This window comes from Trichechus manatus, unplaced genomic scaffold, assembly GCF_000243295.1.
Source record: "Trichechus manatus latirostris isolate Lorelei unplaced genomic scaffold, TriManLat1.0 scaffold00039, whole genome shotgun sequence".
Classification (NCBI taxonomy): Eukaryota; Metazoa; Chordata; class Mammalia; order Sirenia; family Trichechidae; genus Trichechus; species Trichechus manatus.
Window position 1 is genome coordinate 12765780 of NW_004443975.1, and position 14862 is coordinate 12780641.

A 14862-nucleotide genomic window follows, 5' to 3' on the forward strand; every position below is an offset into this window, starting at 1 on the left:
TTGTGGAGATGTGTAAGGAGGCTGATGGGTTTAAAGGGCAGGAAAGGAAATGATGGGGGGTCAGAGAGTTGGTGTAGTGAAGCAGGGACATGAGAGAGCTGGAAGGAGCAAGGTAGTGCTGACAGGAGAGAAGAGCTCAACATTTCAGAGGAGGAGCAGTCCTGGGAGTGAGTGACTTCGGGGTCAGGTGGACCATCCATGGAAGCTGGAGAGGACAAGGGGCTGTATGTTAGTCTTCGAATGCTGCTGTAACAGAAATACCACAAGTGGACGGCTTTAACAAACAGAAGTTTATTCTCTCACAGTCTAGCAGGCTAGAAGTCCAAATTCAGTGTGTCAGCTCCAGGGGAAGGCTTTCTGTGTCGGTTCTGGAGAAAGGTCCTTGTCATCAATCTTCCCCTGGTCTAGGAGCTTCTCAGTGCAGGAACCCCGGGTCCAAAGAACGCGCACCGCTCCCGGTGCAGCTTTCTTGGTGGTATGAGGTCTCCTTGTCTCTCTGCTCGCTTCTCTCTTTTATATCTCGAAAGAGATTGGCTGAAGACACAGTCCAATCTTGTAGATTGAGTCCTGCCTCATTAACATAACTGCCAACTATCCCACCTCATTAGCATCATAGAGGTAGGATTTACAACACATGGGAAAATCACACGAGATGACAAAATGGTGGACAGTCCCGTAATACTGGGAATCATGGCCTAGCCAAACTGATTCACGTATTTTTGAGGGACGCAATTCCATCCGTGACAGGCTGAGAGGCTAACCCTCTGCAGGGATGGGGATGACATCATCTGGGATGACGGCAGGCTAGAGAAGAAGAGGAGGGCTGGCTATCAGGGCCAAAGCCCTTGGTGATAGAGGGAAGTGATCACAAGAGCAGAAAACGCTGGCAGAGCTGGGCTGGAGCAGGGCCCCCATACTGAACTTGTGCAGTCATGCCCAGAGGTGCTAGGCTTAGAGGGCAGCAGGTAGGAGTGACAGCTGTGTGGTCTTAAGTAAGTTACTTAACTTCTCTGGGCCTTAGTTTCCTCATCTGTAAAATCAGGATAACAATAATGCCTACAGAGGATTAGAAGGATGAGTGAAGGGAGGAAGCTCAGAGCTGGATGGGGATACGCTCATAGACTAAGGTGGCCTTCTGTATGGTATTCTGATTATTGTTATATATTTCTGTCTCTCTTCCAGACTCAAACTTGAGAACTTGAGTGTGCATCAGAATCACCCAGAGGGCTTGTTAAAACAGACTGCTGGGCCCCAACTCCAGAGCTTCTGATCAAGTAGGTCTGGGGTGGGGCCTGAGAGTTTGCATTGCTGACGAGACCCAGGTGACGCTGATGCTGTTTGTCCAGGGACAACTTTGGGAACCTCCACTCCGAGTCCTTAGAGACTGTACCCTCTGGAGGACAGGGACTCCTCAACATCTAGCACCGAGATTGGCGCATAGCGGGAGCTCACCCTCGGGAGAGTTACATCCAGGACAGACAGACATACAGCAGGGGTCACCACTGGACAAAGGGTGCTGAATGAAAAAGAAATAACTTCAGAAGAGGCTTCAAGTCATGGTGGTTTATGAAGGAAGCTAGAATAGTATCTGGGAGCAAACTCTGAGGTAATGGTAATACAGTTTCCCGGGCAGAAGGGACTGTGGTTCTAGTAAGGTTTGGGGCTTTAATATGGCCCCGTTTGGTGCCTTGTTCCCATGGAATTCCATCCTATGCATCTAAAGATGTACCTGGAGACCCCCTGTGAGGAACTCACTTTGCCCACTGCCTTTGAGCTTTCCTTGTTATTGTTGGGCCCTGTTGAGCTGATTCTGACTCAGAGCGACCCCACGTGACAGAGTAGAACTGCCCTATAGGGTTTTCTTGGCTGTAATCTTTATGGAAGTAGATCGCCAGGTCTTTCTCCCGAGAAGCCACTGAGTGGGTTGGAATCACCAGCCTCAGTTAGCAGTCAAGTGTTTAACCTTTGCACCACCAGGGCTCCTAGGCTCAACACACATTCCACACCCATGTTTGAAACCAGTCCAGGATTTTGATTGCTCTGTGAACTTCCGAAAAACTCTCCCAGGCACCCATTTGTCAATGAATGGAGTGTTTTCCCCAGAGAAGGAGCCCTCCATGCTCGGCGCTCTGGCAGCACTGGTCCCACTATCTACTGGGATAAGGCTCTCTCTTCAGCCTTGCAGCCAGCTGGGGTTGAGCTCAGAATCCTGGGTCCCACCAAGGAGCCCCTGACTAGCAGTATTGGTGAAGAGCCAATTATGAAATTAGCACAGGAGTAGCCCTGGCCCCAGCCAGAGGGACTCACAGGCTAAGTGTGGTGGCCAGGAGCAGAGGTGCTCTGGCAGGGCAGCCTTGTCTTGTCTGTTTGCCTCAGAGACACCGTGGCTCATGAGTCACCCAAGCCTAAGCGAGCGGCTCTGCTGTCCAGGCAATTAAGTCAAGAAAGGGAACCTGCTCAGCTAATGGCCGGGATTCAAGCGAAATGAATTCAACTCACGTGAAAGGGATACTGACTCCTTTCCCCGGTCTCATTATATTAATTAACAGTGCTTGGCAAGAGTATTGAGGCCTGATTGTGCTTTTCCTGCCCGCCCCTCTTAAAGCTCTGCCTACAAGTTAAACCAAACCAGTTGTCGTCAAGTTGATGCCGACTTCTGGCAACCCCATGTGTGTCAGAGTAGAGCTGTGCTCCATAGGGTTTTCAGGGGCTGGTTTTTCAGAAGCAGATTGCCAGGCCTTTCTTCCGAGGTGACTCTGAGTGGACTCAAAGCTCCAATCTTTCAGTTAACAGCTTGTAGTACCCAGGGACTCCTAAAAACCCAATATGCAACAGCAGTCTGCACGTTCTGACCTGCTCTCCTTCCTCTAAGACTGTCACTGGGTTTTGAGTTGGAGGGTTATTTATGGCGTGAGAACCACCTGCATCAGAAGCAATGTCCAGGCTCCACAGGCCTCTGGAACCTGAACCTCTGGAAGTCAGGCTCAGGCAGCAGTGGCCTTTAATGTACCCAGGTGGTTCCAGTATATAGTCGGGGCTGCAGCACAGGAACAGATGATCAACATTTCTGCACAGCGGGATCCCCTGGGGAGATTTAAAAAGTCCTGATGCCCTCTGGGGTCTTAAAAGCTTGCAAGCGGCCATCTAAGATGCATCAATTGGTCCCAACCACCTGGAGTAAAGGAGAATGAAGAACACCAAAGACGCAAGGAAAGTATTAGCCCAAGAGACAGAAAGGGCCACATAAACCAGAGACTTCATCAGCCTGAGACCAGAAGAACTAGATGGTACCCGGGTACCACCAATGACCGCCCTGACAGGGAACACAACAGAGAGTCCCTGATGGAGCAGGAGAAAGATGGGGTGCAGAACTCAAATTCTAGTAAGAAGACCAGTCTTAATGGTCTGACTGAGACTGGAGGAACCCCAGAAAGCATGGCCCCTGGATTCTCTATCAGCCAAGAACTAAAACAATTTCCAAGGCCAACTCTTCAGACAGGGATTGGACTGGACTGTGGGACATAAAGTGATACTCATGAGGAGTGTACCTCTTAGCTCAAGTAGATACAAGAGACTAAACAGGCAGCTTCTGTCCGGAGGTGAGATGGGAAAGCAGAGAGGGTTAAGAGCTGGGTGAATGGACATGGGGAATCGGGGTGGAAAGCAGGAGTGTGCTGTCACAGTATGGGGAGAGCAATTAGGGTCACATAGCAATGTATGTATAAATTTTTGTATGGGGGACTAACTTGAAATGTAAACTTCATTTAAACTACAACAACAACAATAATAATAATAAAATTAAAAAAAAAAAAACTCCTGATGCCCTTTGGAGACAAACAGTGTAGTGACGACGGTTGCACAACATTGTGGATACAATTAATGCCACGGATTTGTGCACTTAAAAGTGGCTAAAATGGAGAATTTTGTATTATGCGTATTTTACAATTTACAAAAGAAGAAAAATGAATAATAACCAAACCACCAAACCCGTTGCCATCAAGTCAATTCTGACTCATAGCGACCCTGTAGGACACAGTAGAACTGCCCCATAGAACTTCCAAGGAGTGCCTGGGGGATTCAAACTGCCAACTTTTTGGTTAGCAGCTGAACAGTTAACCACTGCGCCACCAGGGCTCCATGAGTAATAACAGTAATTTAAAAAGACAAAAGAACTATTAAACAGCTACCAAAAAAAAACCCTTCTGATACCTAAGATCTTCCCAAGACCAGCCAAATCAGACTCTCGGATGGGATCTAGGCATCAGTAGTTTTTTGAAGTCCCCAGGTGCTTCCAATATATGGCCAAGTTCGAGAACCAGTGGTTTGCCCCAGTGATTTTCAAATGTGAGTGTGAATAAAATTGACACACTTGTTAAAAATAAAGCCCCACCCTGCAGAGATTCGGATTGAATGGTGTGTGGAAAGCCTGGGCATTTCTGTTCTCCAGGCTGCCCAGCTGATTCTAACATGTAGCCAGGCTGATAGCCAGTCTCGTTCAGTCGGTCACCGACACGTGAGCCTGCAGAGGTGAAATCCTCTGCCCGAGTCACCGAGCTCTTTGGGGCCTGAGTCCACACTGGCCCCCAGGGCTGACTCCCCCACCAATCCTGTGGGTCGTCCAAACTCTACCACGGTCTGTCTGCACCTGTCACGTGGAGATCAGAGACACAGAGGGTAGAATGGTACAGAGAACCTGCATCTTCCCTCCTCTTCATTTCAACTGTAGGTCTCGACTTAGATACAGTCCATTCTGCTCTGATGTTTGTTTTGTAAGCGTGAATTTGTTCCACTGTGATTGATGCATTAGGGAACAATATTGATACGTATCAGGGAAAAATATTGACATATTAAAAACAACCAGTTGCCGTTGAGTCAGTTCTGACGCATGCAGGCCCCATGTGTATCAGAGTAGAACTGTGCTTCATAGGTTTTTGATGGCTGATTTTTCAGAAGTGCATTGCCAGGCCTTTCTTCCAAGGCACCCTGGGTGGACATGAACCTCCAACCTTTCAGTTAGCAGCTGAACAGGTTAACCGTTTATACTTCTCAGGAATTCCATTGATATAATAAGGGGACATGAATTTCACATTGGCTTATGTGCAATTTCCTACATGTAAATACAGAAAACTGCACCCCACTAAACCAAGCCACGTGAGAATACACAGATTGCATCGCAAGTATCTACCAGCTGCCTCAATTCTCCACGTGTGTTATGAGCCACCCCATCTGCGTCTGGTGATAGAACTTTCCACTCAGGGATCTCAGATAACCCTCCTTCCACCACTTCACGATAACTTACAAGCTGCACCGTTCTGACGCCCACTTCCACAAGCAAACGTCAGGTCTTTCTCAAGGTAAATGTGCCCTATTTGTTATATTTATGTATTTCTTAACCATTTCACATGGCTAAAACTTTTTTTCTGTGCATCTGATGAAGTTTCCGAGGGTTGTGTCTCCACCCCATTTTTCCCAGAAGCCCTGTGGTTTTTATGGTGCCATTTTGCACATGTCACCCTCTCAGTTAGCTAGTGGTGCCATAACAGAAATACTGCAGGTGGGTGGCTTTAAAGAACAGAAATTTACTTTCTCACAGTTCAGGAGGCTAGAAGTCCAAATTCAGGGTGTGGCTGTAGGGAGAGGTCCTTCCTTATCTGCTTCAGCTCCAGTGTTGTTGTTAGGTTCTGTTGAGTCAGTTCCAACTCATAGTGACCCTGTGTACAACAGAAACGAAACACTGCCCAGTCCTGCACCATCCTCACAATCGTTGCTATATTTGAGCCCATTGTTGCAGCCACTGTGTCAATCCATCTCACTGAAGGTCTTCCTCTTTTTCCCTGACCTGCTACTTTACCAAGCATGATGTTCTTCTCCAGGGACTGGTCCCTCCGGAGAACATGTCCAAAGTATATGAGACAAAGTCTCACCATCCTTGCTTCCAAGGAGCATTCTGGCTGTACTTCTTCCAAGACAGACTTGTTCATTCTTCTGGCAGTCCATGGAATATTCAGGATTCTTCACCAACACCACAATTCAAAGGCATCAATTCTTTCCATATTCCTTACTCATTGTCCAGCTTTCACATGCATATGAGGTGATTGAAAATATCATGGCTTGGGTCAGGTGTACCTTAGTCCCCAGAGTGACAGCTTTGCTTTTTAACAGTTTAAAGAGATCATTTGCAGCAGATCTGCCCAATGCAATACATTGTTTGATTTCTTAACTGCTGCTTCCACGGGCGTTGATTGTGGATCCAAGTAAAATGAAATCCTTGACAACTTCAGTCTTCTCTCTGTTTATCATGATGTTGCTTATTGGTGCAGTTGTGAGGATTTTTGTTTTCTGTATGTTGAGGTGTAATCCATACTGAAGGCTGTGGTCTTTGATCTTCATCAGTAAGTGCTTCAAGTCGGCTTCTAGTAGCTGCCAGCAATCCTTGTAGATATATGTCTCCATCATCTGTCTTCTTCTTCTCCCTGTGTGTGCCTCTGTGTCCATTCTGCTCTTTATAACCCACCCTACTCGGGTAATATCTAATTAACAGAGAAAAACCCTCTTTCCAAACACGAACATATTTACAGGTATATCAAAACCAAAACCAAACCAGTTGCCATCAAGTCAATTTTGACTCTAAGCAACCCCAAGTGTTTCAGAATAGAACTGCTCTATAGGGTTTTCATGGCTGTGACATTTCAGAAGCAGATCTCCAGGCCTTTCTTCCAAGGCTCCTCTGGACAGGTTCAGACTGCCAACCTTTTGATAGTAGCCAAGCACTTCAGTGGTTGCGCCACCCAGGGACTCCATTTACAGGTATAAGGGCCAGGATTTCAGTATATATTTTGTTGTTGTTGTTAGGTGCTGTCGAGTCGGTTCCAACTCATAGCAACCCCATGTACAACAGAACAAAACACTGGCCTATCCTGCGCCATCCTCACAATCGCTGTTATGCCTGAGCCCATACATATTTTAGGGGGACACAATTCCATCCGTAATAGTCACCTTATAGCAGATCTAAACATACAAGTAATTGTACATTTGCTCTTTATTATCCTTTTAGTAATGATTTAGGAGCGCACTACCCGCTCTTAGCTACAGTCACTACCGTGTCTCCCTCTGCCCACTGCCTCAGAGAACTCGACTCCTGACACCTGCTGGGTTGGTGTACTGCTCGTGATGGAGTCCGAAGCTGCTCTCTGCACCTTTATGTCCAAAGACCCGAACCTCAGGAGAAGCCAGTGGCCCACAGCTGTACAGGCTTCTTCTGGGCCCTCCTCGCCACACTCACCCCTCTTGTTCCCTCCCAGTTTCAACCCATGTAGGGCTCAGGTTTTTGGTCGCTTAGTCTTGTCTCTCGGATCCCCCTTTTGTCCATGTCCATCTGATCCCCGTCTGCTCTCTCGCTGCCTGGACCCCACACTCGGACTCTGGACTTTCTGGGATTGATTGGGTCTAGAACAGCTTCACTGCTGGTTCTCACCTCTGTATTAGATTTGCCCGATACCAGGGCTCATCTGTATTTACTCCAAGCCATGTAGGCTTCAGGCTCCCATGGCCCATCCTCCCAGCTTCTGTCTCCATGAGCTGCCCCTCCAGGCTCCTGCCAGCTCACCTAGCTCCTTCCAGCTCACCTGTCCTGGCATTTGACCCACAGAGGTCGGCTTCAGAGACACAAAATGTAGTTATATCATGTCTTCCTGTATTGCATTAGAAAATAGGTCTGCATAGTGTGTTTGTAACACAACAAATACTACATAAGCCCAAATAATTTTCTTTAAAATCTCCTTGTTCAGCTGGCTTTATCTGCCTCTTGTTTAATTTCGGCTTCCCTGTTATGGGCTTGTGGGGGCAGTGGTGGTTCAGTGACAGAGTTCTCACCTTCCATGTGGGAGACCCAGGTGCAATTCCTGGCCAACCTACCTCATGCACAGTCACCACCTGTCTGTCAGTGTTGCTGTGATGCTGAACAGGGTTCAGTGGAGCTTCCCGACTAAGACTAAGAAGAAAGGCCTGGCCAATGAAAACCCTATGGGATCACAAAGGTCCGATCTCAATGAGCTTGGGGTCACTGTAAGTCGGGGATTAACTTGACAGTGTAACAAATCATGGGCTTGAAAATACAGTGTCTTGGAGTATATGTTGTTTCAGGGCTCTTTTTCACTAATTATTACCACAAATTCAAGGTCAAGCCTACCTACTTCAGTGTATACATTTAGGGGCCAGCACTGAGAAGTCAAGGAGCCCTGGTGGCTCAGTGGTTAAGTGCTCTGCTGCTAACTGAAAGGTCGGCAGTTCGAACCCACCAGCCGCTCTGAGGGGGAAAGATGTGGCAGTCTGCTTCCGTAAAGATTACAGCCTTGGAAACCCTATGGGGCAGTTCTACTCTGTCCTATAGGGTCATGATGAGTTGGAATCAGCGTGACGGCAGAGTGTTTGGATTACTGAAAATTCCATTAAAAGACAGAATTGAAACATGAAAATTTAACTCTGTTATTCAGAGCTTTTTTCACTCCATGTTTCTGCAGGGATTTTTCTGTCTGGCTGCATAAGATGAGAATCCAGTCCATTCTGGGGTTTGGAAAAAACTACAGCTGTAAAACTGTCAGCATCCTGGGACCAAGTTAGTTCTTTCCTGCAAATACTGGTGAGGCAATATCAGAACGTGTATCGTACAGTCATGGAACGTCCTCAGTGATGATCTCCAAGTTTCTACTCACTTTTCTTCTAGAGCAGAGGTTGGCAAGCTGTGGTACTTGGCCTGCAAAATCTGGAATATTTACCTTCTAGCCTCTACAGAGACAGCTTGCCAACACCTGTTGTAGAACACAGAACACGGTGGTGGTTTAACGTAATCTAGGGCTTCTCAACCCGACATTGGATAGAAAATTAGGTTTGTGATGCACATGTGTGTTTTTGGAGGGCAAGAGTTCAGAGCTATCATCAGATTCTCAAAGAAGTCTGTGACATAAAAATGTTGAAGACCTACTACCACGTTGTCTAAGGAGCCCTGGTGGCACAACGGGAAAGTGCTCCGCGCGTGGTGCTTGAAATATTGGAGGCGTAGCTTTCAGCATCACGGCAACACTCAAGCTACCAGAGTACAGCCAACAGACAGACAGATGGACATTTGTGTTAAGCTGATGAAATGTGATTCTTTGTGGAGATGACATAAAATACCCCATTTATGCACGATGAGATGTACTGTGTATGGGGTCAGGATGGATGAACTGAGCCGGGCTAGTAACTCAGGCAGGTTAGAGGGAAAAAATCAGTGGAGTTATCAGAAACAATGCTGAGCCTTCTGTGGGCTGGGCTGGGCCCCTGAATATGGTGTTGCAAAAAAGTGTCTCTTTCTGCTGTTGTCTCCAACTTCCTTTGCAAATCTTAAATGAGTAAGTGAAATAACTAATGGATAAACAAACATAGGTTATTATAAAGATTAAATGAGATCATGTTTTTAAAGTACCTAGAATAGTGCCTAAACCAAACCCAAACCCTTTGCCATCAGATCCATTCTCACTCATGGCGACCCCATGGGTTACAGAGTAGAGCTGCTCCATTGGGTTTTCTTGGCCGTAATCTTTATGGAAGCAGATCGCCAGGCTTTTCTTCTGCAGCACTACTGGATGCGTTCTAACCACCAACCCTTAGCTTAGTAGATGAACGCAAACCATTTGTGTCACCTGGGGAACATAGAATAGTGCAATGTAAGTGTTTGCCAGAAAGAGAGCAAGAACAGCTTTGTCTATACCAGGCGATTTCTGCCAACAGCCACATCCATGGGGTCAGAGGAACAAAGGAGCCTGAGGGAGCAGGCACATCATAGAGGAAGCCCCAAGTTCTAAGGACCCATATGCAATACCTTGAGCTCCGACGCCTGTGTTTTCTTTCTCCTTCTTCTCCATAGGACCATGGGAGACCACCTTGAACTTCTCTTTGGAGTGGTGCTTATGGCCATTCCTGTGTTTGGAATTTCTTCCTGCTCCTTTGATCGTGGGATAGCCTTATACCGTTTCTGCAACCTCACCACGGTTCCCCAGGTCCCCAACAGCACTGAGAGACTCCTGCTGAGCTTCAACTATATCAGGACAGTCACTTCCACGTCATTCCCCTTCCTGGAGCAGCTGCAGCTGCTAGAACTTGGGACCCAGTTTACGCCATTCACTATTGACAAAGAAGCCTTCAGAAACTTGCCCAATCTTCGCATCTTGGATCTGGGCAAAAGTCAGATACACTTCTTGCATCCAGATGCGTTTCAGGGACTACCCCATCTATTTGAGCTTAGATTGTTTTTCTGTGGTCTTTCAGATGCTGTAGTAAAAGATGGTTATTTCAGAAATTTAGAATCCTTAACTCGCCTGGACTTGTCCAAAAATCGGATTCGTAGCCTTCACCTTCATCCTTCATTCCGGGAGCTGAATTCCTTGAAATCCATAGACTTTTCCTTCAACCAAATATCCGTTGTATGTGAGGATGAGCTCAAGCCCCTCCAAGGGAAAACGCTGTCCTTCTTTAGCCTTGCAACTAATAACCTGTACAGCAGAGTCTCAGTGGACTGGGGAAAGTGCATGAACCCATTCAGAAACATATCCCTGGAAACCCTAGATGTTTCTGATAATGGCTGGACAGTGGACATCACAGAAAACTTTAGCAATGCCATCAGTGGAAGCCAGATTTTCTCCTTGGTTCTTGACCACCACATTATGGGTTCTGGGTTTGGCTTCCATAACATCAAAAACCCTGACCAGAACACGTTTGCTGGCCTAGCCAGGAGCTCACTGGTACGCCTGGACCTCTCACATGGGTTTATCTTCTCCTTGAACTTCCGGCTCTTTGAGACCCTCAAGGAGTTGAAACTTCTGAACCTTGCCCATAACAAGATTAACAAGATTGTAGAGGGGGCCTTTTATGGACTTGACAGCCTCCAAGTTCTCAATCTGTCATATAACCTTCTGGGGGAACTTTATAATTCTAATTTCAATGGACTACCAAAGGTAAGGTATATTGATCTGCAAAACAACCACATTGGGATCATTCAGGACCAAACATTCAAACTCCTGGAAAATTTATATACCTTAGATCTCCGGGATAACGCTCTTAAAACAATTTATTTTATTCCAAGCATTCCTAATATCTTCTTGGGTGGCAATAAACTAGTAACTTTACCAAACATAAACCTAACATCCGACTTCATCCAATTATCCGAGAATAGACTAGAAAATCTGGCTGATCTCTACTTCCTTCTCCAAGTGCCTCATCTTCAAATTCTCATTTTAAACCAAAATCGCCTTTCCTCTTGTAGCCAAAGACATACCCCTGCACAGAATCTCAGCTTAGAACAACTTTTCCTTGGAGAAAATATGCTGCAACTTGCCTGGGAAACTGGGTTCTGTTGGGACATTTTTAAGGGACTGTCTCACCTCCAAGTACTGTTTTTGAATAGTAACTACCTAAATTTCCTTCCACCAGGAGTATTTAGTGATCTGATTGCATTGAGGGAGCTCTATCTCGGCTCCAACAGGCTGATGGTTCTTTCTCCTGGTGATTTACCTGCTAATTTAAAGATCCTAGATGTATCCAGGAACCAGCTCCTGTCTCCTGATCCCAGTTTATTTGCATCACTTAGTGCTGTGGACATAACAAATAACAATTTCTTCTGTGAGTGTGAACTTAGCGCTTTTATCAATTGGCTCAATCAGACAAATGTCACTCTACTTGGGTCTCCTAAAGACATATACTGCATGTTGCCTGAGGCGGTCTCTGGGGTCTCCCTCTACTCTGTTTCCATGGAGGGGTGTGATGAAGAGGAAGCCTTACAGTCCCTAAAGTTTTCCCTTTTCGTCTTTTTCACTGTGATGTTGATGCTCTTCCTTATGACCGTCCTCATAGTCACGAAGTTCCGGGGGTTTTGTTTCCTCTGTTATAAGAGAGCCCAGAGACTGGTGTTCAAGGACCACCGCCAGGGCCTGGAAGCCGATACGTACAAATATGACGCCTACTTGTGCTTCAGTAGCAAAGACTTTGAATGGGTGCAGAACGCTTTGCTCAAGTGCCTGGATGTTCAGTACAGCGACCAAAACAGATTTAGCCTGTGCTTTGAAGAAAGGGACTTTGTTCCAGGGGAAAACCACATCATCAACATCCAGGATGCCATCTGGAGCAGCCGAAAGATTGTTTGCCTTGTGAGCAGGCATTTCCTGCAAGACGGGTGGTGCCTTGAAGCCTTCAGTTACGCCCAAGGCAGGTGCTTATCCGACCTCAACAGTGTCCTCATCATGGTGGTGGTGGGCTCCCTGTCCCAGTACCAGCTGATGAAACACCAGCCCATCAGAGGGTTCATGCAGAACCGGCAGTACTTGAGGTGGCCTGAGGATCTTCAGGATGTTGACTGGTTCCTCAATAAACTCTCTCAACAAATACTCAAGAAAGAAAAGGAAAAGAAGAGAGACAATAGTGTTGCGTTGCAAACTGTAACAACAAACTCCTAGTCAAAGGGGCAGCTTTCAACTTATCTCAAGCCACAAATAATTCACTTCGTATTTGCACTAAGTCACCATTTTGGGCTTCTTTTTTCTACCAGGAAAACAACATAAATCTCTTGATTTTCATATCAACACAATGTTTCGTCTCACTGACCTCCAAATGGAAAATAATAGATCTAGAACATGCAACTGCCCTGAGGAAGTCGGCTAAGGATTCAGAGGTTCCCACTCGCCATTGATTTCCTGTCAGACCCAATAATACTGTTCTGTCCCGTTGTATCAGGTATAGGATGTCTCCTTGTTGTGGGAAGGGCACCTTGGGAGACATTACAGATGGCTGACATATTTCTCCAGCATTCAGGTGATGAATGGGCTGGCCAATGAGTCTGAGCTCTCTGGACTCTGCAGAACAACACAACGTAGAAAGCAGACAGAAAGAGAAGCACGTTACCTGCCTTGGCCTTGGGATCCTCTGCATAAGAGCAATGCCGTCCTTGGGTGCAGGACAAGCTCAATCTCAGGGATAAGAGGTAGTCCCAAAGAAACTGGGACGAGAATTATTGTTGTTAGTTGTCGTCAGGTCAGCCCAACATGTGATGACCCCATGCACAACAAAATGAAATGCTCAGGTCCTGCACCATCCCCGTGATCGATTGTAGATTGGACAATGTTGCATTGTAATCCATAGGGTTTTCATTGGCCAATTTTCAGACGAAGATCTCCAGACCTTTCTTTCTAGTCCATCTCTTAGTCTGGAAGCTCCACTGAAACCTGTTCAGTATCATAGCAACACACAAGTGTCCACTGACAGACAGGTGGTGACTGCGCATAAGGTGCACTGACTGGAAATAGAACCTGAGCCTCCCACACGGAAGACGAGAATTCTACCAACAATGCCCTCAATGGGATGCGAATAGCTAGATCTGTTGTAGCCGGAGCATACTCTTACTGTCAGCTCCTAAGGTCAGAGCAGAGCTTGCTCCTCAACAACATGGGCCATGAACATTGTTTTGCATGCCACCTTTGTTTCAGCCTGGCAGTCAGACCTTCCGAGAATTTGCACCCACCTACCATTTCAGCTTTCTTTCACACCACTTCTCATTTATCAATCACTCAGCCTGTTATGGAACGAGCATGGACTTTGGATCCAGATTCTAGTTTGAGCGTTTGAGCTCTGATTTTGCTGCTTGTTAGCTGGGTGACGTCAAGCAAGTTACTTGCCCTGGCTGTGCTTTAGTTTTCTCATCTGTGGAGATAATGATGTCTACCTCATAGAGTTACTGTGAAAATTAAATGGGTCAACAGTGTCAGGGCTTCTCAGATCTTTCGCTTAAATTTCCCCTAAAGGCCATGAACATGCACACATATTTAGGAACCTTTTGGAAGCAGTTACAATTTTTTTGAAGTTGAATTTTTTATCTTAATATATGTATAGTGTTCTATTCCAGTTTTTAATCTTTTAAAAAAAATATTGAAATGTTTTTCCATAAAAACGTTAAGAAAATGTAGAACTTCTGGGCAACATGGCACTATAGTCAGAAGCACCACGCTGTCGCTCCACGGCAAAGATCAGAAAAACTAAGTCAAACAGAGTTGCACGTCAATCCTGAAACCCTAAGCATCTAATGAAGAGATAAAGAATGCAGCCAAGCACCAAATGGAATAAGAAACTGTACAGAGAGTGAGGAGAGATACATGCAGAGGTCCCCTATCAGCTACCGCAGCATGGATCTGCCATCTTGGACTCCTATTGGAGATCTGCGAACGGGGGTATGAGAAAGCACCTTCACGGAGCTTCCTGCAGGAGACAGAACAATTGGTAACCAGCAATATAGGCTTTCCCACCTCCCACCCTACTGCACTCCCACTTAGCCTCCTCTGCTTCCTGCAGCCACAGTCTCTTGGGTGGAAAGCACCAGCTTTACCCCAATGTCGCCTGGATTCCACCCCCCGCACTGGCCGGCTCCCTGAGTGCCTTTCGTTGGCTGCTGGTGTTGCTTTTTTCCACTTGTTTAGATTTCTTCCTTACCTCTCACCACCTCCCCCTCCTTTCTCTCAAATACCTGGCTCCGTGTGCCATCTTTGCTTCTTCCTGAAAGGCTGCGAAACACAGCTTGACTGTGAAGCTGCTTCCCGGCCAATGCCACCATGCTGATGGGACCCCCGGGGCTTTTTTGTTGGTATATTTTGTTTGCTCTGATTTGTTGTTTTGATTTGTTTGTTTTCTTTTTCTTGTCTTGGCTTGGGAGCCCCTTCAAGTCAGGCAGTACCACGCGGCTTGGAAACTACTCCCTTACTCTGCGCAGATGCACAGGGACATCCCTGGGGGCATTTCTTTTTTCTTGTTTTGTTTTGGGGTTTTTTTGTTTGTTTGTTTCTTTGTTTT

The 14862-nt window shown here is 46.4% G+C and overlaps 1 protein-coding gene across 1 annotated transcript; it reads left to right on the plus strand.

The window, feature by feature from the left end:
* The first annotated feature begins 1180 nt into the window (after positions 1-1180).
* Positions 1181-14059, plus strand: TLR5 (toll like receptor 5). Its single transcript, XM_004375953.3, has 4 exons — positions 1181-1274; positions 5124-5354; positions 8520-8638; positions 9902-14059. Exon 4 carries the CDS (start codon positions 9906-9908, stop codon positions 12480-12482), a length of 2577 nt encoding a protein of 858 aa, XP_004376010.1. The 5' UTR covers positions 1181-1274; positions 5124-5354; positions 8520-8638; positions 9902-9905; the 3' UTR covers positions 12483-14059.
* The last annotated feature ends 803 nt before the right edge of the window (positions 14060-14862 follow it).

Bases quoted from the DNA above. Each gene is read 5' to 3' on its own strand.
- TLR5 (XM_004375953.3), top strand. From the start codon at position 9,906: ATGGGAGACCACCTTGAACTTCTCTTTGGAGTGGTGCTTATGGCCATT.